The 24746-nt window shown below is 43.4% G+C and overlaps 2 protein-coding genes across 2 annotated transcripts; both read left to right on the top strand.

The window, feature by feature from the left end:
• Positions 1 to 478: 478 nt before the first annotated feature.
• On the top strand, positions 479 to 5750 carry med4 (mediator complex subunit 4). The gene is made up of 7 exons (XM_038720058.1): positions 479 to 589; positions 687 to 753; positions 1493 to 1663; positions 2894 to 2951; positions 3025 to 3111; positions 3187 to 3318; positions 4854 to 5750. Exons 1-7 carry the CDS (start codon positions 516 to 518, stop codon positions 5024 to 5026), a joined length of 762 nt encoding a protein of 253 aa, XP_038575986.1. The 5' UTR covers positions 479 to 515; the 3' UTR covers positions 5027 to 5750.
• A 1936-nt stretch (positions 5751 to 7686) lies between these two features.
• Positions 7687 to 23175, top strand: sucla2 (succinate-CoA ligase ADP-forming subunit beta). Its single transcript, XM_038720052.1, has 11 exons — positions 7687 to 7836; positions 10972 to 11167; positions 14789 to 14888; positions 15630 to 15792; positions 17100 to 17228; positions 17416 to 17554; positions 18165 to 18326; positions 18452 to 18594; positions 18704 to 18824; positions 19968 to 20056; positions 21475 to 23175. Exons 1-11 carry the CDS (start codon positions 7720 to 7722, stop codon positions 21547 to 21549), a joined length of 1434 nt encoding a protein of 477 aa, XP_038575980.1. The 5' UTR covers positions 7687 to 7719; the 3' UTR covers positions 21550 to 23175.
• The last annotated feature ends 1571 nt before the right edge of the window (positions 23176 to 24746 follow it).

The raw sequence follows: 24746 nt of genomic DNA on the forward strand, positions 1-24746 counted from the left end.
ATCCCACAAATCTCCATCAACTGCAAGATGCTATCCATCAATATGGGCCAACATTTCTAAAGAATGCTTTCAGCACCTTGTTGAATCAATGCCACGTAGAATTAAGGCAGTTCTGAAGGCGAAAGGGGGTCAAACACAGTATTAGTGTGGTGTTCCTAATAATCCTTTAGGTGAGTGTATAAAGACAAACAAAGGAGAAAAGGAGCCTTGCAGACTCAAACTAAGAAAATATAGTGAAGGATTCTAATAATTAAATAGCCTTTGCATTTTTTGAAAATGTAATACTTTCTAAATATTATGAAAGGTGAATTTTAAGGGGTCTACAATCACTAAATGTTTTTTATTCATTATAAAGTTGTCATCCTCCTCGTTCCTGTTTTCCGGTGCACTCGTCACACCAGCTGGCGGCGCTTTGCACCATTTCGCTGTTTGCAAACCGCCAATAAAATTCCATAGAAGAAGGGGAAAAACTAAAATATACTTCCTGTCTTGCGCAGAAGCGACGTGAGGTAACTATGGCGGCGGCGGCGGAGAAGTCAACTAAAGAGCAGCTGCTCTCGGTTTTGGATGATTTGGAGGTTTTATCCCGGTAAAGTCAAAAGTCCCGCACTTGTTTCCTGGTCCGACATTTGCCGAGTCGCGTCGAGCTCACATTGGCCTTTGTTTGAATCGTCTGTGTGTTTCAGGGAGCTGATAGAGATGCTGGCTCTGTCCCGGAGCCAGAAGCTGCCCCAGCAGGGAGAAGACGCTCAGGTAACAAAGACCCGTGTGGACGGAAGTGAACAGGTCTCATCCGCGACTACACAACGACCCGGGTCACCGTTTTACATCACAAACGGACTTCCGATTCGGCAGTCCCTTTTTTTCATATTCACAAACAGAACAAAGTTTTCACAAACCTGAAACTACGTTTTAAAGAAGCTTTAGCTTCTCTGGGACGCTCTAGTCCAGACCTGACAGCTGTAGGCTTACTGGTGTTTGAGTTTATTCCCTTAACTAGCGTATCAGAAGCAGACCTCAGCGTTGTCTTCATACTTCACTGCTTGTCCTGTAAATTTGAATTTAATTGCTCTTTGTATAGTATTCTTATTTTTATTTGATATAGGGTTCGCTTCTAATTATTTGTGTACCTAGTTGTAATTTCTAGAGATCAAAGCTGTGTTTAGATGTTTCTTATCTGATGTCCCTGCCTGGAATAGGGGGTCCTCCGTCTACCTGAGGCACCGGCCTCACAGAGGATCAACAGCCTGCTGTTTGTGTCACCTTCTTTGCAAAGAATAAAACACTCCCGGTTGACCAGAACAATACATCATTTATGTTTTCACGGCTGTTGCATCATGGTTTTCGTTGGAGGAGACTCTTCTGAGTGGATCAGAGGGAGTGTTGGAACCAAACCACCATGAGACTGGGACAATGGCACATACCTGGGACTAATAATGGGAGTGTTTTTTCAAAATAAAACGTATAAAAAGTGTCTGTGTGACGTCCTCAGGTCCTGGAGCTGCTGGTGCAGAGGGACCGGGAGTTTCAGGAGCTGATGGAGGTGGCTCAGCAGCAGGGGAAGGTGCACCAGGAGATGCAGCTGCTGGAGAAGGAGGTGGAGAAGAGAGACAGTGACATCCAGCAGCTCCAGAAACAGCTGAAGGAGGCCGAACACATCCTGGTGGGTGGCGCTTGTCCGATAGGTGGTTAAAATGGCCGAGCAGTTCGAGGCGTTCGCTGTTCTTTACGAGAGTAGTAGTAGTATTTATACTGAAGTCCTACAGTCCAGGCAGGTTTCGCTCCATTTCACTGCACTGCGAAGGTCAACATGAGACTTAAAACTTAGATTCAAATTAAGATAAAGTGATCGAGAGGATTGACGTGTTTTAGAAAATCAGATCCAGAAAGCAAATGTGACGTGAACCTAAATCCCTGCTGTACTCCAGAGGACTGGCAGGGAATAATGTCAAAATCCATTAGATGGATTTACTGCCACAAGAAAGCTCACAGGACAAATTAAGACCGTCAATTTAAAAGTATTTCACTGGTTCCTTCCAAAGACGAAAGAAAATATAGTTTGAACCTGGTTTTAGAAGCCAAAACTCAGACTAGTTCGTCTTTCCACACGTTGTCTCGCTCCACAGCTAAAACGAAGCCTTCAACACGGGGTGAAAAGAGGAGCTGCAGCAATGTGCAGTATGACAAAAAAATATGGTGTTTTTTGAAAATTAAACCATGTAAACTTGTTGTGTTACAACCTCTAAATAGGATTTTGAACCTGAAAATGAGCAGAATACCACCTCTTTAAGGGGACTCTCACACCTACCTCGTTCGGTCCAGACTGTAAGATGTTTCAGTTTGGTGTGAAACCTCCCTCAAACACAAATTTGGTCCGACAAAAAGAGGTAGTCTCGGTATGTTCGGTTCGTCTCTAGTGTGAAAGCAATTTTTGGATGGTTCAGACCTTTAGACCCTTCACAGGAAGTTCGGCGGTTCCTGTGTAAACCGGAAACAAATAAGACCCGTGTCCCGTGACAGCTCATCTTTTGAAGCAGACCCCCTCCTCACCTCTTTGGTCTGTCCTCAAACGGAGGTGCAGGAGGGCCGCTTGCCGTCTCCTCCTCCTTTCCACAGTGAGGACGTTCATTTGCCGGATTTGGAAAAAGCCTCGAGTTAAGTTGGTGCTGCAGGTAGTAGTGCCATAATAATAAACAACAATATAGCTGAAACGAAATGCACCTGTTCATCTCTCATTAAGTCATTCTTCTCAAAGCTCCCCGCGGAACAGTTACAAACCAACACTATAAGGAGACACGTAGCCAGCGTAGATAATGACGACGGGACGCAAGTATGTTTGACGCAGATCAGTGCAGGTTCTCTGTTGATCTAAATCGGCTCCTCCTTCTTTAAGGCGACTGCTGTTTACCAGGCGAAGGAGAAACTCAAATCCATCGACAAAGCCAGGAAAGGTGAGTTCACACACCTGTGGCTGTTCGGTGTCTGATGGCCCGTAAACTCATCTTGTGTGCGTGTTCTCTGCAGGAAGCATCTCCTCAGAGGAAATCATCAAGTACGCTCACAGAATCAGCGCCAGTAACGCCGTGTGCGCTCCTCTCAACTGGGTCCCAGGTAGGAAGCAGAACCACTGCAGCTCCCGCAGGTTCTCGTGTTTCACTTCACTGTTAACGCGCACGTTGTCCTCAGGTGACCCACGCAGACCCTACCCTACAGACCTGGAGATGCGCAGCGGCATGCTGGGTCACATGGCCAACCTGCCGACCAATGGCGTGAACGGACATCTGCCAGGCGACGCTCTGGCTGCTGGGAGGTTGCCGGGTAAGTCCGTCCAGAGGAGTTATTTATGGTTCCCGACAGCAGCACTTCCTCACGTCACTGACGAGGCAGAAACCTGCAGGAATCTTCTTCTTTCTGCTTTTACATCAGTTAATAAAACGCCGGCTTCATCTTCCAGATCAGTTTTCCTGTAAGGCGGCGTCGGCTCCAGTTTTCTTGTTACTTTCTTCGGTGGGTTTGACTTTGATGTAATTTTCAAAGTAAGAGTCCTCCACTGTGTCCATCATCAGGACACCTCAGAGGGCGTTTTCTCTTTGGGCCTTGTGCATTTCTTATTTTGTCGATTGACCTGCTTGCATTGAATGTCAGAACAGTGAACTGGGCCATAACAAGGTTTGCGAATCCCACGTCCTTTTTTCTTTTCCTGTCCCGTCATGTGATGAACAGTGAAACTGACTTCCCAAATAAATGTCAGCTGGTCTCCGCTCAGCCCAGATCTAGCTGAGCGTAGATTTAGGCTACATCCACGATCTCCGTTCACACCTGCGTACCAGAATTAATCTGTCCGTATTAAAGCCACTGAAAACACACATCATGTGGCCGTTCACGTACACCGGGCATGTGCGTGCCGGTGTAAACAGGAAGCAGATTGTCTACTCGGCAGCTGCAGGAGATTCGTCTAAAGAAGAGACTAGGGCTGGCCCGAATGTCATTATTTTTTTTTTTGAGCTTCGATAGTGGTTAAGAGTGAATAATAGAAATCCGAGCAGGTCCAGAGCAGAATCTGGGAATAGTTTAGTCTGGCGGAGAGCAGACGGGATGAGCTGCGTCTCCTGTAGCGGAACTAAATCTAATGTTTATTATACAAAATTCACTTTTAACTCATATATAATTAAATGCATTTATTATGTGTTTTTTTGTTTCCAGGCTACAGTTTACTGATTCATTTTAAAATGTACGAAATTCGACAGTTTTGATCTGTAATAAAATTAAGTAATTGTAAAATTAATAAACGCCACAACTTCCGCACTCCTGCTGTCATCTCTCAGTTTAAAGGGCTCTCACACAGCTGAGGCCTTCATTTCGTTTCCCTTTGATGTGAACTGGAGCGTTGCGTTCACTGCTGTCGGAGGAGGTCAGGCGCGCGGGGGGGGGGGACCTTCAATAATCGAATGTCATAATTAAAAATCGAACGTGTACCCAGCGAATTTGAATGTTCGTGTCCAGCCCTACAAGAGACGAATGAAGAGCAGCGATGGTGAAGAACCACAGCAGTGTTATTTACACAGTACAGAATACTTTTATAAAAACACCAAAACTAAGAGTTTCTCAGCAGCATCGTGTTTCTGCTTTGCGTGACTGATAAGAGCCAATCAGGAAGCCAAACGTGAGCGTCTGCATCGTTTTCACCTGTCGGGCACTGAACACGCTTCCTCGGAGTTTAAAACCAAAACGGGGTTTTCAGACCTCAACGTTTCAGTCTGGACGGGAAACGCAGCAGAAGGTCTGAGTTTTAAAATGAAAACGGCGCAGTGTGGGCGGAGCCTTAACCTCCCGTGTCTCCTCTGACTTCTCAGACGTGCTGACGCCTCACTACCCCTGGCAGTCCTCGGACGTCTCGGTGGGGATGCTGCCTCCTCACCACGGCAACGACTTCGGCCTGGAGCCCCCGGGTCACAACAAAGAGAACGAGGACGACGTGGAGGCCATGTCGACCGACTCCTCCAGCAGCAGCAGCGACTCTGACTGAACGACTGTGTGTGTGTGTGTGTGTGTGTGTGTGGTCATCGCTGAGCAACACTGATCAGGTATCATCAGTCCAAACTCACACCTGTGGCGGGACTGTTGTTTTTTTCCTTTTACTCCAGATCCCAGTCTACATGGTTGTTTTAAAGGCAAGATGTTGTGAGCGTGCAGCAGAAGTTCAGGAGTCCATCTGTCGTGGTATCTGTCTCTGTTAGTCAGTAATGGAGGAGCTCACGGAAAGAGATCGATGTAAAGATTAATAGAGAGGCTCCAGTCTGTCCAGAAACCATCAGTTGTTACGTCAGCTGAGGTCTTCAGTTCCCCCTCTTATCCTTTATTAGAACCTTTTTATGGTTTTTCAGCTTCTAAAGGAGGGGCGTGGCAGAGAAAGTTGGAGAACCGCTGATTTAACAGCTTGAATTTGTCGCGGTTGGGGAAAATTTAAGCTTAAAGAAACCGGAGCTTTTGTTGCGTTCCAGTTTTAACTTTTAAATTTAAATGACAAATTTAAAACAAGTAAAAACGTAACAAAGACGAGACGCCACTGTCGACTGGAGCTTAAAGAAATCTGTGTTGCTCTCTGATGACACATGTTGGAAAGTTTGTGTGTTAATGATTATTGTCAGCTGGTGTGAGTGATTATACAACAATATGGACACATGCTGTTTTACCTCTGTAGATACCCTTGTACATACTCAGCCTTGTAAATAAATACTGTTTGAATAGAACTTGTGTGTTTGCCTCTTTGCTTTAGAAAGAAGATCATCTCATAACATCCTTTTATAAAGTTACATCTGCAGGTCATTCAGAGAAAAGCAGCTTATTGTTGAGTTGCTTTCCTTGCGTCAGTTTCAGTGTTTAAATTAGTAGGTCAAAGTGTTTTATGCAGCGTTGTCTGGTTATCACGCTCACTCCAACTATATATTAAATAACCTTTTATTTATGGAGCACTTTTCAAAATCCACGTTACAAAGTGCTTTCACAGGTGCTAAGGTTATAAAACATAAGATACACGATAAAGGCAAGAAAATGCAATTTAAAATACAGTTAAAAGAAAAGACAACCTCAACAAAAAAGACACGTAACAGGTAGAGAGGCCATGAAGAGCTTTAAAAGGAATCAATAAGGTGTTAAAGTCTATTCTGAAACGTCCTGGGAGCCGCTCTAATGAAGCTAAAACAGGGTGATGTGGTCATATTTTCTTTGTTCTGGTCAAAATATGGCACTCAAAGTGTTTGAAAAAACATCCTGACAAACACGTAAATCACAAAAAAAAAGCCTTTTCTGCATCTACAAATATTAGTTGAACCCCTTTAACTGGATTAACACACCAATCATTCCAGTTATGATAATATCTATTTAGGTGAAAGGTCACAAGGAGGCTATCTGACACTGCCGCCTTCAGGAGCTGTTCGTAAAACTCCAAACATCGACGATGGTCATTAAGTCTCGAGTGTATTTTGTTTAAACAGAGACAGCAAAGGCATGCCAACTTTTTTATTATAGTTTTGGTTTAGTTTTTGCTCTGAAGTCATGCGATGGAGCTAATTTGAACTCTGATGATGTTATGAAGACGAGAAGACCGGCTCATCAGGCGCGTAGCTGATATTATAAGTAATTAATTTGCCAGCAACCTTCTGGTAACAACTCTTTCATCTTCGTGTTCAACTTCACATTTCAGTAACAAACTTATGCCAGTTTAAAATAAGGACATGGTTTTCACGTGTTACAGGGAGGAAGAAGAAGTGTTGTGTGTTTGTGTTTTCTGAGCTTCAGGGTTTATTTTCACTTTTGTTATTGTTGTTGTTTAGTTGTTCTTTCCACATCTGTGTTCCTCTTTTTTGTTAATAATTGATGTAAATTTTGAATTGACTTTGGGTATGACAAAGTGCACGTGAAGAGAGTAATTTGGAAAGCAGGTAGATTATTTATAATCATTTGAGTTGTGGACATGGGGGTGAGATTAAATATAATTCATCTGCAGTTGTTCACATTGTATGGTGAAAAACGCTAGTTTAAGGGGTATTACCTAATTTCATTGTCCTACATGCGCTAATGCAAATGTATATTGAACCGAGTGAGTTCATTTTTCTAGAGCCGATGCCGCCTAAACGATGTTAGCACTAAGCTGTGTCACTGTCGCATTGAATAAAGTACTACTCCTTTTTGAATATGTAAACAAATCAACAAGTGTTTAAGAAAAACACCTTGGCTAAAATTATTATTAATTTATTTGTTCATTAGAATCAGAATCAGATTGAGGTTTCTTGCCGGGGTCATTTTTACATACGGGGAATTTGCCTTGGTAAATATTGGCGGTACACATACACATAAATATAGAAATATGAATATAGAGAAAGTAAAGAGATAAAAAAATGTACAAGTATACAAAATTATACAATAATGCTTTAACACTACTACAAAAAAATGCTAAAAAACAAGATAATCAACAAGGAATGTGCAAAAAAAATCACTTGTATTGTCTTGTTATTTAATAAAATGTGATTTGTTAAAATTATTTTATCTTGTCTGATGGTTCTGTTTTACACTTATTCAAAATAAACACCTAAATAAAAATAAATAAATAACCTAATCGTTTTCCAGCCATGTTTACTGCGCCACTTTGAAACGATTGTCTAATTTCCGACAGCGTCTGAAGGCAGCACCGTTGAAAGACGACTTTGCAGCTCGATACGCATGCGCAGTCAATTCTCCGCTCTAAAGGGAGACATGGCGGCGTCCCTGATCTGCGGCCGTTTGACGGCGAGCCTGAGAACTTCAGGGGCGAAGAACTCGGTCAGCTCCGCGTCCAAGGTGAGTGTTAGCGCGCCCACATTAAAGCGAAGCTCTCCGGCTTTCTGAGCAGCTGCCCGTGACACCGCTGCGCCGTCTCTGAAGATTACGGCCCCCCCTCAAACAACGGACAGGGTCAAACTTGACATTAGCACTAACATGCTAACTAGCGCGGAGCTAGCGGATTAGCGTGGCTGTCACTGCCGCTGAGATGATGAAGCAGCCAGAATAAACACACGCATAACTACTAATCCCCGCTCTACCGCATCTGTGTGTCGTTTTAAACCCTGTCCTGTGGAGGTGAATGCGCTCAGTGACCTCCAGCCGCTGAACGTCAGCCCGCAGCGGAGGAGACAGAGAGCCGCAGGAGCTCCGGGCGATGTCCCGCTGCGGGTGCAGTCATCTCGGCCTCGGTGAGCACAAACGAGGACTTTCGCTGCCGAGAAAGACCGTCGCCACCACACAGCACGATAACCAACCAACGTGTCGGCCCACCGTGGTATCCGGAAAATGCGTTGAGTAGTACTTCTGTCACAAACCTGCATCTGTTGCTGTTGCACTCCAGTAGTCTCAGGAAGGTGTTGTCCTGAGGAGGGATGCCAGAAATGTAGCAGTGGATAAAAACAAAACAACAGATCCCATCATGTACATCAACACACTCCTTTAAATAAAAACATTTGAGCAGCTGTTAAAGCTGGGAGAGGATGTCCAGGACAGATCACAGGTGGTTTGGTGTTGATAAATGAGCAAGATGTTAATTACAAGCTTGCACTGTGCATAATTAATTATTTAATTTTCTGTACAATCTCTCAGGTGTGAAACATTTAAGGGTGGTGACTATCTATACAGGCAGTTGTCTGATTTTAAAACTTAAGTTATGGATGGATGAAATGGATCGTGTTGCCCTTTTCAGACGGTCCCTCACTCCTCCTACAGTAACAGGAGCGTTGGACAGACATTCAGTTCTCAGAGCTGCAAAACTGCATCGTCATCTGTGGTGGTGATTTTTTCAGGTGATCAAACTGTGAATCGTCTGCATTAATCAGCTCTCCAACAGATCCCAGAACTGGGAGAGATCGAGGCTTTGACACGGAGCTGTTGAAGGTAAAAGCCACGAAAACTACCTTCACCCCGGTGTCCAAACATAGCGATCCCCGGTACCTTCAGTAACTAGCAAAATGAGTATTGATAAAGTTAAAGCTGAAATCATCAGTCGATTGATCAGCTACTGTGAAAATTGATTGTCATTTTTTAAGCTTCACAAAAAGTGAACTTTACACTTTTCTGTCATATCTGATGGGGAACTGAGTCTCTGTGTTGGTTTTGGACTGTGTGAATTCATCACTTCGGGCTGGGAGAACCTTTAACAGGCATTTTCACTGTTTTCTGACATTTAAGAGACTGAAGGATTAATCGCGAGTAATTGGCCTGTTAGTGTTAGAGTGCAGAGGATCGAAACATTTGAGGAAGGTGGATCCTGAAAGCTTCGTTCTGACCGTGCGTTTGTCTGCGAGACGTCAGCAGCAGCAGAGGGGCCTCCTCTGCAGGATAATCATTTAAATATCAAGTGTATTATTTCACGTCCGCATTTGAGTCGTACTCAAAACTTTTACTTTGCTTCCTCCTCGAGTGTGAGAACACCCTGGCGTCTAGATATAGATCTGATGTGGATGTCGTATCAAAACCAAACCTGTTCCACATTTGTTTTAGCTCAATGCTGGATTTCTTGTAATCTCATAAATCAGATAAAAACATCCGTCCAGTTTTCCATCGCATGGGTGTAGAAAACACACATCATATATTACAAAGTCTGGAGAAAAGGTGTGTTTATAAATCAGCTTCCAGACCAAGACATTTAAAAAAAACAGCAGCTTTAGGGAATATTTATAACGACGCACGAAGAAGTGATGTTGATGGAAGCGCTGGTCCAGTTTCAGCTTTTCAGAATCAATGATTAGATTTGATTATTAATGAATCCCCAGTTCAAACCCCCGTCTGGGATCTTATCTATTTTAGTCCTAACACGATGTCTGAGCAGTGACAGTACAAAGAGTGCAAACAGCTGCGTGTTGGAGCTAAAAGTGTGATTTTAAATCCGACTCCGTGTCGGAAAACCCGCCGTATTGATCGCAGCGATGCAGCAGTTTGTTTAACAGCATCGTCACGCAGCTGTCGATGTGTCTGATGTCCAGCTGATGTCCAGCTGATTCACTTTGAGTTGAGCAACATGTTGGTTTCATATCCTTTTATCAAGTTTCCAGTGTTGCTCGGGTTTTCCTGCTTTCTGCAAACACTTCTCTTCTCGAGAAGGAACTCGGGAGGCTTTAGTTTTTTTTTTTCAAGTCTCTTCAGTGTCATGAATCTCCACCTGTTGCTTTGCTTCTCTCCTCACTGTGCAGGGTGTGTTAATGAAAGATGTATTAGGATTCTGATAATGATATTTCAGGTGGTCAATAAGTGATTTATATCGTCTCTTTCTTTGTCATTTGAAAATGTAATTCTGTTGGTGAAATCAAATGTTTTGATGTGGTATCAGCAGCAGCCATTCAGTTCATACACTGGCTTTATTGGCATGACGTTTATTTCAGACATGCTGCCAAAGCAGAAAGTCACATAAAAAAACGCACAACAAATAATAAGCAATAATATGAAATGAGAAAAAAGCAAAGACCTAAATATGTCTTAGGTTGAAAATAGGTTTTGCTTTTTGACATGTAATAAGTTATTCTCCTGTTATTTAAATGGCAAACAATAATAATAATAATTGTGATAATATCACATGTCATGCTACACAAACCATTCTTTATTTTCTATATTCGTTTTAGTTTCCACATTCAGTGTATTCACGTTCAGTCGTTACCTTTCCACATAGCAGTTTTCATTGTTAGTGGTGTGGTAGAGCTGAAATCTGCAGGATTATAACTTTAATATTTGAACATAATAATAATAAAGAAAAAATAAGGATAAATAAATCAAGCTGTCCTCTAAGACATGAGATCTCCCATCAGGTCCAGTGGATCCAGTTAAACTTAATTAATTGTTAGTTACACATCAGTTGGAAGTTCAGTGTTTTTGTAAAAATAGAAAGTTCTAGCGAGAAACCCTTTTCCTTCCACAGAGTAACCGAACTGCACCCCCCTCTTTCTCCTCCTCCAGGTTCTCGCCGGTTCTGCTGGTCTGTTTGGAGGCCATGTGTCCCTGCTGCAGCCCCCCCACCTGCAGCAGCAGCAGAGGAACCTCTCCCTGCACGAGTACATGAGCATCGGGCTGCTGAAAGAGGCCGGCATCTCTGTGCCACACGGCCTGGTGGCCAGCTCCTCGGACGAGGCCTACTCTGTGGCCAAGCAGATCGGTAAGCCTCCCTGAGCCCGGAGGGGGCGCCGAGAGCCGATCAATATCCGGATCCAACGTGTTTACATCTACAGATTATCAGAAGAAAGGTCCAGATATGTAGACGGTGCGCAGAGCATCATATTTTAGGTGGTAGTTTCACAACTTTAAAGAAACAGTGGGTGAAACTTAATAAGTTTAAAACTGCTGACTTTTTTCACACGCTACAGTTTGTCAGAGCCGCTGAAGTTAACGTGTGTGGATTTGTGGTGAGATTTCTGCCTGATCACAAGTGTGTGTGAGTGTGTGTCGGTTAGTTTTGGTTTCACATCCTAACATGCAGCCCCAAACTGTGTCGGTCAAACAGTCTGTCAGGGGATACTTTTTTTTTAAAAGCGTGAATATTCGTAGCTTCAATCCGAGCAGGTCCAGAGAAGAATCTGGGAATAGTTTAGCTGGGCGAGGGTCCAGGTGGAGAGCAGACGGGATGAGCGGTAGTGGAACTAAATCTAACACGTTGTTGTGCAAAATTCACTTTTAACTTTTATTATAGCGACTAAATGCTCTTCTCCTACAATCGGCCTAATATAGACTAATTATTTAAATGCGTTCATTGTGTTTGTTTGTTTCCAGCCTACAGTTTACTGATTGATTTTAAAATGTCGGAAATTTGACTGTTTTGATCTGTAATGAAATTAAGCAATTGTAAAATTAATAAACGCCATAACTTCCGCACTACTGCTGTCATCTCTCAGTTTTAAAGGGCTCTCACACAGCTTCATTTTATTTTACATTACTTTGATGTGAACTGGAGCCCTGCGTTCACTGCTGTCGGTGGAATCTCAAAATTGAAAATCGAATGTGTTCCCAACGGTCAAATATTCTGGTCCAGCCCTAGAAACTACCAACAGATCTGAGAGCAGCACTGATTTAGATCCTGGTAAATTTAGAGTTGTCACCTGACTTTTACCTGACTTGTTATGAGAATCAGAAGGAGCTTTATTGCCAGGTAGTGTTTTACACATGCGAGGACGTTGCTTTGGTGCTAAGGGGCTACAGGGAGACAAACATACAGCTGACATAAATAAATGTATAAATATGGAATAGACAATGCAAGTTATATAAGAATAATAAAAAGATTAGAGAAAAATAATTCAACTATTGGCAGAGAAAGAACAACGTGGCAGATATTTACACGAGCATTACTCCGGGTTTGTGTTGTGCAGACGTGTTGCAACGGGAGAGAGTATTATTTACATAAATATATATAATATTTACATGTGCAGAGACATTGGTGCAGAAAACATCCCCACAATGCAGGAAATTAACTGTTTGATGCTGAAAATGTTCATATAATTCAGCTTGATTTCTTAATAATAGTGTTTTAAAATCTATCAGGCTTAGAGCTAATCTAGGTCACCCTACATGGCGATGACCTGATACCATCTCACAAATAACATGTCCGCTAAAACGTTGATAAGCAATACTTTGGTCCGCCATGTTTCGGCGTAAGAACGTCACCTCAACATTTTTGCAGACTTTCCAAGTTGTTTTTCGGGCTTGAGGAGGCGTTCAAGTGAATCTTCCCAGTCGGGTGACTGTCCAGTTGTTCCCATTCGGAGCCTTTCCTGACATCTTCTGACCTTTTGTGTGTGCGGCGGTTTAAAATACCTTTTAACACTCGCTGGGTCTAAACATAGCAGTGAAGCAGGAGGAGGAGGCTATCAGCTGACGCTCGACTCCCAGGAGCAGTAAGAAGTTGAGATCAACATGTGCCCTGTTTTATTGCTCATTTTTAAGTGACGTATATCCAGCGTCACAGACACAATCTGAAGGATCACTCACTGGTTCACTTTTCTCAGCTCAGACGGCACAGATGGGAAAAAAAAAAAAAAAACCACCACAATACAGCAGAGCAGCCGTAGCCCTTTGATTAAAGAAACGCCGTCTGTCCATCGTCACATCATGGCTCAGCACAGTTATTTAAAAAAAACTTTAACAGCTAACATTGCAAAATATTGTGCAAACGGGCAAAGACCGGTCAGGTGGTTTGTGGGAAATGGAGTTGGTTGTTTTATAATACAATTTAATATATCATATAATCTAGAATGAACTCCTTTTGTTGTTCTGTTGTGTCTCTGTGGTTTGTGCGAAGCGTCCTTGGGTCCCTTGAAAGGCGCTACAAAGATCTAAGTTATTATTATTATTGGTGATGGAGACGTGCTCGTCCAGGACGGGCCAGGCCACGGCGCCGGACTTGATCAGCTTCGAGTTCATCCACAGTTTGGTTCTGTATGAAGTCACGTTTGTTCACGCGAGATTCTGTGAGATCCCCAGAACCGCCACTCTGAAACTGTTTAGTGTAAACGCAGAGTGTGTGTGTGTGTGTGTGTGTGCGCACTTAAGATTTAAAATACAGCTCTGGAAAAAATTAAGAGACCGCTGCAAAATAATCAGTTTCTCTGGTTTTAATTTTTATAGGTATGTGTTTGATTAAAATAACCATTTTTGTTTTATTCTACAAACATTCTGACCACATTTCTTCCAAATAAAAATGTCATTTAGATTGATTTATTTTAAGAAAATCGTTTTCAGACATCAATAAATGCACAGAAAACAAGATCACTTTAATTCTTAAAACGAAACAATACTAATATTTTAACTTAGGAAGAGTTTAGTGGAATAACCCTGATTTTTCCTTACAGCTTTCATGCGTCTTGGCGTGCTCTCCACCAGTCCTTCACACTGCTGTTGGGTGACGTTCGGCCACTCCTGGCGCAAAAATTCCTGCAGCTCAGCTTTGTTGGATGGCTTGTGACCTTCCATCTTCCTCTTGAACAAATTCCAGAGGTTTTCAATGGGGGTCAGGTCTGGAGATTGGTCTGGCTATAACAAGGTCTTGATCTGGTGGTCCTCCATGCCACATCTTGACTGACCTGGCTGTGCGGCATGGAGCGTTGTGCTGCTGCAAAAACTGACCTTCAGAGTTGGGAAACATTGTCAGAGCAGAAGGAATCAGGTTTTCTTCCAGGATAACCTTGTGCATTGCTTGATTCGTTCATACTTCACATTTATTATTCCAGCCTTGCTGAAACACCCCCAAATTTACCAGTGGGTGCCAGTCTGACCTGAGCTAGTGGGACTTTTGAGGTACCACTAGCTCTGTTCCCGCTGGTCTTATTGCAAGACGATAGTGGTGACTCCAAAAGTGGTTTTTATACTTTTCCTCGTTAAAAAAGATTTCGCTCAGGTGATTTACTTAATCAAGTGATTTAAAACAAATATGGAGTGGTCTCTTAAATTTTTCCAGAGCTGCATAAAAACTGGTTTAATTATGTTACGTTGCGGTGTGTTTTTAAAACCCTCTGATGTGCAGCAGGCTCAACGAACTACGGCGTGCCTGGTTAAACTGAAATAGATGAACCCCGTCTCTACCACCAAATTCTAACTGACAAAATATTTAGTGGTGTCTTAAGTTATTTAGCGTCTTCAGGAGAGGGAGGGAGAGTGTGTAAAGCAGAAATAAACACGTCCACGCCGCCGTACTGGTCTGAATAGAGCCTTGGATTACAATCTTAAATTTCCCACCTCTTAATCAGTTTGTTGTCATAGTGTTTTATTGACGGACTGATGTGTGTGTCAGGTTCAAAGGACCTGGTGGTGAAAGCTCAGGTGCTGGCTGGTGGAAGAGGAAAGGGGACGTTCGAGGGCGGATTGAAGGGAGGCGTGAAGATCGTCTACTCGTAAGTAAATCCGTCTTCTGTCATCAAACAGCCTCTTAGCTTCCGGTTCCAGCTAATGTCTTGATCCCGTTTGAGTTGAGCCCCGAACGTCACACAAGATGTTTGTCAGTTTAAAAGATGATTCAAGTCAAGAAAGTCGCAGTGTTGACGCAGCTGATGGTTTGCAATGTAAAAAGGGATTTTTACTAAATAGGAGAAGTTGTTGTTGTTCAGGAGAAATGTATTTAAATGCAATAGTTACAGAATGCTTGAGAGCACTGGGGAGTTTCCCTTTATATAAATAAAGACATTTCCACCATCAGTTGATGCAGAAAAGGCAGAAATCTGTGCACAAGTTTTGAAGGAAATTAAGTGTTTATTGGTCAGTTTTCACAGGGAGGTTCCCAGACCCCCCTCTTAATAATTGTCCCCTCCGGTGTTCAAATAAAACCTGTGCTCTTGTATTTATACAAAACATTTACCCCATAAGTTCCCAAACTTTCCCAAACACCAGGTTAGGTTTTGTCTCCTAATTTAGGCTGTGACGTCTGGAGGATGGTCCCACTTTTTCTTTATTGACTTTGGCTTTTCATGAGTTTGGCTGCAGAACATTTTACACACTTCAGTGGGTAAGATCACAGACGGTTTAGGTTAAGGCACATGAAATGGGCTGGGATGGCGCCAATATAAAATCTCGCCTCCCAACGGTGGCAGGGCCGGCCCCGACGGCCAGTAAACGTGACGTCTCGTCTTCCCCTCCAGGCCAGAGGAGGCCCGTGATATCTCATCCCAGATGATTGGTCGAAAGCTGTACACCAAGCAGACTGGGGAGGCGGGGCGTATCTGCAACCAGGTGTTCATCTGCGAGCGCAGGTACCCGCGCAGAGAGTACTACTTCGCCATCACCATGGAGAGGTCCTACCAGGTGAGGGAACACACACGTTTACAGGCTGATGGGCCCCAAGCTGGAGGAGGAGGAGCAGGAGGAGAAAGACTGTCAGCAGCCGTTTCCTTTTCAATAACATGCATCTCCTGCAAAGCAACGCTGCAAACCAGTGTGAACTGCTCTATTAATCATGCTCAGATTTTAGCTGGTTGTGTTGAATCACACCACTAGATGGCAGCACAGGACTAAAGATGGTGACGACAGGGGAAACTCTAACCAGGGGCCGGTTTCGCAAAGATAGACTTTATGACAATGGCTTAGCTATAGTAGATAGTCAGACCTCAGATAAACATCTAAATCAGACCGTTGCACAAAGCACTGAAGACCCTGACTAAGACGTACAGTAAAACCAGAGGACAAAAAACAAATATTTAAGAGGAAATAATCTGAAACGGGAGCAGTCAGTAGTTCAGTTAGTTTCTTGGGTAAACAAAACTCATTGTTGTATATTTCCAGTAGGTTACTCTTCCCTTCTCATAGCTCTCTCCATAATATCAGCAGCAAAACATAAACTATGTTTGCCCTATTTTTTTTATTTTGTTTGTTTTGGCTGTAATGTATCTGGCGGTTACCATGGTAACCTAAGTTATCCTGGGGGTAAGGTGTCTTTTTATTTTTGTGAAACAGTAAGTCAGAAACTTGCATTAGACTCGTCTGTGAGCACATTCTAGACTGATCGAACACTGTAGACTAAAGGTCTGAAATGATTTGTGAAACCGGGCCCAGCCCTAAGAAGACGAGCTAACAAGCTCTTTCTGTAGCGAGTTAGTATACACTGTGTTTTTTGGGTTAGTTTGCCTGTTGACGTCATCTTAAAGTTAATACAGTCTCAGCTCGTGGTTCATCTGTCGGGCTGTTCTGTTTCCCTCTCAGCGCTCTGATAAAAAGCCAGTGAACGCGTCCTGACAGACAGACACAGAGTTCCTACACAGGCTGGGAAACACTGGAAATATATATATTTTAAAAGTAGAGCTGAAATAATTAGTCGATTGACAAACTTCATCTCGTTCCGGCTCTCGAAATATGCTGCTTTTCTTTGTTTTATTTGATAGTAAATTTTGGGTTTTAAGAAACTGCAGTTTGTATTTTTCTTTATTTTTTGTCGTTTTATAGACGATCAGTTAATTGAAATAATTTGTTACAACTTTATTAAGTTTTGGTTCGTGGAAGACAACACTTTTTGGGTTTAACTCTCCCATTTTCTGACTTTAAATCTGCATTTAAATTATTCTTCAGGGTTGGCAGGACGAGACGTGTTTAACTCTTCACCCTCTCGTGTCCCGCAGGGCCCCGTGCTGATTGGCAGCTCGCAGGGGGGCGTGAACATCGAAGACGTTGCAGCGGAGAATCCAGAAGCCATTGTGAAGGAGCCCATCGACATTGTGGAGGGCATTAAGATGGAGCAGGCTGTCAAGGTACGATCAACAGTAAAATCAAAACCAATCAAAAGCCTGTTTGTTTGTTTTTAGATCCTAAAGGAAGATATTATTTTCACTCATCAGAAATTTATTTCCTCAGTCTTCCCAAAGTGACGGCATGTTTTCTGAGAGAGAGTGAAAACGACGCCCCCGTGTTTAACAGAACGCTTTGTGTTGCCGGCAGGTCGCTCAGAAGATGGGCTTCCCGCCGGCGCTGGTGAACGAGGCGGCGGAGAACATGATCAAACTGTACAATCTGTTCATCAAGTACGACGCCTCCATGGTCGAGATCAACCCCATGGTAGAGGACTCCTCCGGCATCGGTAACACGCGAAGGCTTTTCATGGGATTTGTCGACAGTTAGAGGGGAAAAAAAGAAAACACAAGTTGAGTGTTGAACAGTGACGAATCAGAGCTCCTTAAAGACGAGATCAGTGACACTCAGGTCAGCCTGATGAGAAGCCAAACGCAGCTTTAATGTCATTTAATTTTCAGAATTAGACAGTAATAATAATAATAAGGTAAAAACTGTTGTTCTCTCTCTTCATATTGCAAAATAACATTTTTAACTTAATGAGTGTAAATATTTTATATTAAAAGTTTTGAAAATCCATTAATTAGTCCTATTGGTTTCACCGTCATTTTTTTTATGACTGTCCAAAAGAAGCATTTTTATATTTTTTCAGACGTTTCATTGACTAAACAATGAATTGATTAATAAACAAAATATCGGGCGGATTGATAGATTATGAAAATATTGATTTAGGTGCAGCAAAGGTATCGAACCTTGTGCAGTTCTATGGTCCATTAAAACAATGGACGCTCTTCCTGGAGTTAAAAGAAACTGAAATCTGTCGTCGCTGCACAGAAAGACAGAAAGCTGCAGGCGTCAGCTGGTAGTTCTTAATGCCAAAATCTCGTTTGTGTCTCCAGTGATGTGCATGGACGCCAAGATCAACTTTGACTCCAACGCAGTGTACCGCCAGAAGAGGGTGTTCGACATGCGGGACTGGACCCAGGAGGACCCCCGGGACCAGCAGGCCGCCAAGGCCGACCTCAACTACATCGGCCTGGATGGAACCATCGGCTGTCTGGGTCAGTGCGCGTCAAGTGTCACAGAGCAAGACGCCGTAATGTAGAAAAAGATTAGCTCGAGTTGAAGAGCGTTGAGAGACTTGTTTCACATTTAGTCTCTGACTTTGTTCTTTTTTTCTCTCTAGTAAACGGCGCCGGTCTGGCCATGGCCACCATGGACATCATCAAGCTCCACGGCGGCACACCGGCCAACTTCCTGGATGTAGGAGGAGGAGCCACAGCTCATCAGGTGACCGAGGCCTTCAAGCTCATCACCTCTGACAGGAAGGTAAGAAAGCGCCTGCGGCTGAAACTCTTCAGGCTGTTCCTCTAATCGCTCAGCATTACCTCTGAGGTAACGTGGCGGTGTTGTTGTGTGTTGTGGCGCCATGGATCAGGTTCAGGCCATCCTGGTCAACATCTTCGGAGGCATCATGAGGTGTGATGTCATCGCCCAGGGCATCATCATGGCGGTGAGAGACCTGGACCTGAAGATCCCCATCGTAGTGCGGTTACAAGGTAGAACACGTCCTTATAAACCTCAGACATGTAATGATTGATCCAGACGGTCCCGGAAGAAAGTCTGGTTTCAAAAACACGTGTTCCTGCAGTGAATTCTCCAGATTATCACATTGCTGTACGAATTACAAACTCAGAGAATTCATTTTAGACAGATTTGAAGCTCTGTTCAAGTTCTGTTCAAGAGGAGTCGTGCGCTCTAAGGATCAGTATCGAGGCAGAGCATATTTTAATAGATCGGTATGGTGGGGCGGCGGTATGGTGGGGCGGCTTTCCCCAAAGCTTTGTCTGAGAGGAGGCCCTCAGTGATTTGGTCCATTGACTCTGTTCTGACACTTAGATCTGCAAAATACACAGATTCCATAAACGCCATAGTTTGTAACAACGAAGAAGAAGAAACTCAGCACAGTGGAACACCAGTGTTTCCCATGGCGGCCCACCGCAGTCTAATTTGTTCCGCCATAGTTTCAACATCTCATAATAAGAGAACAGACCTCTAACGAGCTCGCACGCTCACGCACTTTGGCATCCGACTCGAGACAATCACTTTTCTTTTTTTTAGGTAATTACGGTAATGTTAACAGGCTGTTTCTGTCACTCGTCTGTGAGAAGGCTTTTAAGCTAGCCGCACCTGAATTTGGAGTGCACACGTCTTCATGTTACGCCGTACGAGAACCACATATAACATTACTTAATCTTAATCTTAAACTGGGGCATGCCACCGGACCCCCTGACGAGAACTGCAGAGCTTAGAGCTACAACAGCTCTAACCTTCTTTCATCGGCTCTCAGAATCGCTGCCTTTAAATTCAGATCCCACAGATGTTAGATTCTGATATTTCGTGAGCACAGCTGGAAACTAGGGTCCGATTATTGTTGCTTCAGGCTTAAGTTACCGAAACTCCATGATTATTCTCAGTAACATCCACACAGATCACCATCCAAAAAACGCCTGCAGCTGCATGTTAAAGGCATCAAATTAAGTCCTATGCATATTCAGCTGCACGCTGTGGAGTTAAGTGATGCAGTTGGATGCTTTGGAAAATACAGACCGTGCAAAGTGTTGGGAAATGCTGAGGCTGCTTCTGTTCTGTGTGGATGTTTTTACTGTGAAATCTTAGATGTTTTCTTTTTGTATTTTAAGGGACGAGAGTGGACGACGCCAAAGCTCTGATCGCTGCCAGCCCACTGAAAATCCTGGCCTGTGACGACCTGGACGAAGCTGCTAAAATGGTGCGTACACAGACGGAGTCATCACGTTCACCGCTTTCTGAATTTAATGAACTCGACCATAAACACTTGAGCAAACAGCAGCATGAGCTGTGGGCAGGGAGATGATCGCATTAATTAACGCCGACAATTATTTTATGGCACGTTAACGCAGTTTTTATTATTATTATTTTGAAAGCCCGTTGCTCACTGGCTCTGAATACACATCCAGTCAAACCACGGGTCACGGCTTCGGCAGACGACGCTGGATGCAGCGTGCGGGAGAAGTAGATCAACAACAGCAAGACAAGCGATCAAACGCCAAAGTGAAGTGGAGAGCCCGCACGCTGGTTAGTGTTGGGTCAGGTGATCAGACAGGGAGACGAGAATGGAGAGTAACCATGGCAACGGCTTCTGTGCGCTACACAGCTGTAGCCTATTTAACTTAAGTTAAAATTTTACATAACTTTACCTGACAGGCTTTTGTCTGCTTTTTTGTGGGGACGCTCTGCCGTGCGAATTCCCTCCTGTTGATGTCCTGACAACTATTCAGATTCTGGAAACTCCCAAACAGCGAGGATCAGTCTTGCTTCCAACTATTTGTGCTGCGCGTCGCGAACAAAGTTTAAGACAATTCAGCTTCGGCGGGCGGGCGGGCGGGCGGGTGGGCGTGTGCGTGAGGCGACCACTTTGCCTCCCTCTAACGGGGACACTTGCTGCTGAACATAAACTGTTTCTGCTGCTCCCTGAAAACAGATTTCTATCTGTTCACCTGCTGCTGAGAAGGAGCCTGTCATGATGTTCTGATCGTGGCTCTGGATAAAAGTTAACGCCCTGGCAGCGGCAAACAGCTTTGGTTTAAAGTTTGATTTGATTACTTTAATGTTTAAGTTGAGATTTAACAGAAATATTTTATTGCTGCTGTGTAAAGGGAACACTGCTGGGAAAAAAGCTCCTTATTTGTTTAAAGTGTTTGCAAACAACATGTTATTACACTTTTGTGTTTACAGCAGTACATTTAAATTAAAAATGCTCAATGCACTACTTTAGAATTCATTATTCAACAATGCGATTAATCTCGATTTACATACTTGTAAGTTTTGTAGATGGTTTTTGAACGGCTGCTGGACAGTTTTTGCCTCTTTATTTATTTATTACCAAATGTTGTTGATAAAAAATCTATCAGGTGAAACGTGTCACGGTGTTGGTAAAAAGACCCAGAAATAAAACCGAAGTAATGTTTTATTGTAGCTGAGACTGCAGGAATGAAGAGAAGTTCTCTACTCTCACAGATTCAGGTTTAGGTTGTTGGAAATGTTGATGTTCTGCGGACAACAGGTGAGATCACTGACACCTCACCTCCAGGTAAACAGGAAGATTTCTGACTTCACTTCCTGTCTCTCTCTCTCGGTCTGTCTTTCCTCTCTGTGTCCGTCTCTCAGGTTGTAAAGCTTTCTGAAATCGTCTCGCTGGCTAAGGAAGCTCAAGTGGACATCACCTTCCAGCTGCCCATCTAAAGAAACCTGGACCTTTGACCTCCTCACCCCAAACCCTCCCTCTGTCTCTTAGCAGCCCACCACTCCCTCCCCCCCCTCAGACAGACAGCCAAGACGAGCCTCTCCCTCCTGAGGGGAGACGACCTCGGAGACTTTTGGTTTTCTAACTGGCATGATGGCATGACTGTACAGGCGACCAACCACAGCAGGTTTGACCTCGCTTCCTGTCCCTCCCCTTCTCAGACCTACAAACTTGTCTAGCACTTGAGTTGATACGCACAAACCTCCCCTTTAACTCCCCTCACTCCCACGCTCTGAGCGGGAGGCACACGTGAACCAGTCTGTACTTGTTGGGAAATGTTAAAAAAATAAAAACCGACCAGCTGAAGCGTTTTTCTGTTTGATTTCAGATTCAGTCACTGCGCTCGCTCACGTTGTTATTTTGTGTTTTCAGTTCAGTTAAAATTAATATTTGTGGGACAGCGGCCACGGTGGCTGCAGAAAGACGACTGGGAAGGCGCCAGGAAAGGGATTGTATTCCCGTTATTTTCATAAACGCATAGTGAGTGCCTTTTTGTTGTCTTTAAAGAGGAATGTAAGAGAACAGATGTGTTCCCTCCATGTTAAACTATTTAATCAAACATCAGGTGAAATGCTGAAAACACACAAACAACAGCAAGCATTGATTTAATTTAGTGTTCTGGCGCCTTGACATTATTTCTCCACCTCAGAAGTGTTCATCAGCTTTACTGGTGACCCTCCGTTATACTGTGGTGGTGAAAACCTCACAGACTTGCTATCACAGCTGGAGCTTCTTCGTCCAGATGTGTATTTTCAATGCAGAGAGCATCAGAAACCAAACATTAGGGTGTTGAGGCGGAAATCTCACAACCAGGACAAATGAATCCAAAACTATCTGCATGGGGTTTGTAGGGAAAAAAGTAAAGACCAACATAAGGAAACCGACAACAGGGAACTCTCATTATGAGGATATTTATAAATTTAGCTGCTTAAAGAAGGTCAAAGTTAAAGCTGAAGAGATGTGAAAAGAGGTTCAGAGTTGCTTTCTCACTGTCCTCACTTCATTTCAAGCCCAAACCAGAAGGGCTGGAAAACCGGTTCAGATCGTCTGACGGCCTCGACAGCCAGTTCATCTCAATGTTGGAGGCAGCCGTTGTAGAAGCCCCAGGTTCAAATGAACCACTTCACCCCCTCAGAGTGTTTCTCCTCCTTCGGATGTTGAATGCTGCAAGACTGCATTTGTGTTTCTGCGTATTTATTTGGTTCTACTGTAAACCCCCTTCATTGGAGAACAGGCTGCTTCAGGGTGGAACGGGAGCTTCTGCAGCAGCTGCCACTGTATTTTCAATCTGCCATTATGCCACACAGCAGCAGCCAGTTTCTGTCGGCATCTTCTTTGTTTCTGTAGATAATGTCAGACTTTGAGCAGCCGCGTCCTCAGAAGAACGCTAAAATGACCGAGGTGGTTTTTCTCCCGCTCTCCTCCCTCCTCTTCCAGCGCTGCAAACACATTGTGAGCTGTACGTCATTTATTATATCTTGTAAATAACCAAACTGATGTTCTCACTCTGTAAAATATTTAAATGACAAAGGAAGAAAGAAAATAAATACAGAGATGTTTCAATGTTTTTGTGTTTCTTTTTTTTTTCCTCCATCCATCAATCCACAAGTATGACCTTGTGTATTTTGTAGGTTAAAGTCAAGATCTTCTCTCTCACCGGTCCTCACAACTCCATGAATGTCCAAATAGACATTATTCAGATGACCCATAAGTCTGCTGTTTTACGCCAGTAACCTTCTCGAGGTTTTCTGGCACAAACTGATGTGTCAGTTTTGAAGGGATTAATGCGGCGAGCTATAAACATGTTAATTAGTGCGCTTTATTATAAAAATACTAAACTTTATTTATGGATCACTTATCAAAACAAAGTGCTTCACAAGAGAGACCGATAAAATACATGAAAAATTAAAAAAGCAGGATAAAATAAAATGAGAATAAAAACAGAAAAAGAAACAACAGCTCAGATTAAGTCAGCATATGATTTCAGATAAATGTGCGTTTGTAGAACACTTAAAAGAAGACATCTGACCGCCATCTGATTTCCTCGAGCAGGTCGTTCCAGAGCCTCGTGCCCCTGAGGCCAAAAACCCCTTTAGATTTAAGCCTGGACCCAGAAGGAGACCTCTGCACGAAGATCTTAGGAATGAAAAGGTCTATAATGTGACCTGCAGCAAGCTCACGGGGAGCCTTAAAACCATAGACCGTATATAAAAAGCTTAAAACATTGTTCACTGAAGCTTCAAACATCAGTAAAGAGCTCCTGCTTAGTTTTAGCTCCTGTCTCTGTAGTGTACAAAAACACAACTTTATAATTTTATTCTCTGGTTTTAATGAAACTGGACCAGATTTGATGGAGAAAATATTTGAATGTTACTGTAGCCGCTAACTACTGCTATCAGCAGTTCCTGCTAGCTACTGAGTTAGCCGTGCAGCTGATAATTCTGTCCGGACTGGAAACTTGGTGTTTACATACACTGAACAAAATTCTCTCTCTCTATTATTCTCTATGTACACAAAAGGCCTATTTCTCTGAAATATTGGTCAGGCGGTAAATCACTGATCGATTATGTGTGAACTACTCAACTATGCATCAAAACAGATCCCTGACGCATCGCCGACGTCTGCCAGATATTTAGCATGCCAAATATCGGGCAGACGTCGACATCCACATCCAGCCAATGAGAGCAGGCAGCTACTTTTTACTCACCTCCAGCTCTTTGTAGCTCAGACGATCCCTGCAACCTGCGTGTGCTAATCCATTCTTTCACCCAGATTCTTTGTCTTTATAATTGCTATCTTTATAATAACAAACAGATGTTTCATGTGTAGGTTTGCGTTATTTCACGACAAAACATGGTTTGGAGACCAGCGTCCGGTGACACAGCTGTCAGCTCGTGTAGTGTTTGACCCCCTGTCCGATCAGTCACGTAGTGTGAACGCCACAACGACTTCAAGATTCTCGTCACAAGACAGCAAGTTGTGTCGTGTGAACGGCACGGCCGACGCTGAAAGTTGTGTAGCCTGCACGAGCCTTTAGGCTGGCCACAATAAAAGGCCACTCCAAAATGTGCAGTTCCATCACACAGCACAACGCCACAGATGTCGCAAGTTTTGAGGGAGCGTGCAGTCGGCATGC

This window comes from Micropterus salmoides, unplaced genomic scaffold (genome assembly GCF_014851395.1).
Source record: "Micropterus salmoides isolate LMB-PRFRI ecotype aquatic unplaced genomic scaffold, ASM1485139v1 Ms_hic_scaffold_15, whole genome shotgun sequence".
Taxonomy (NCBI): domain Eukaryota; kingdom Metazoa; phylum Chordata; class Actinopteri; order Centrarchiformes; family Centrarchidae; genus Micropterus; species Micropterus salmoides.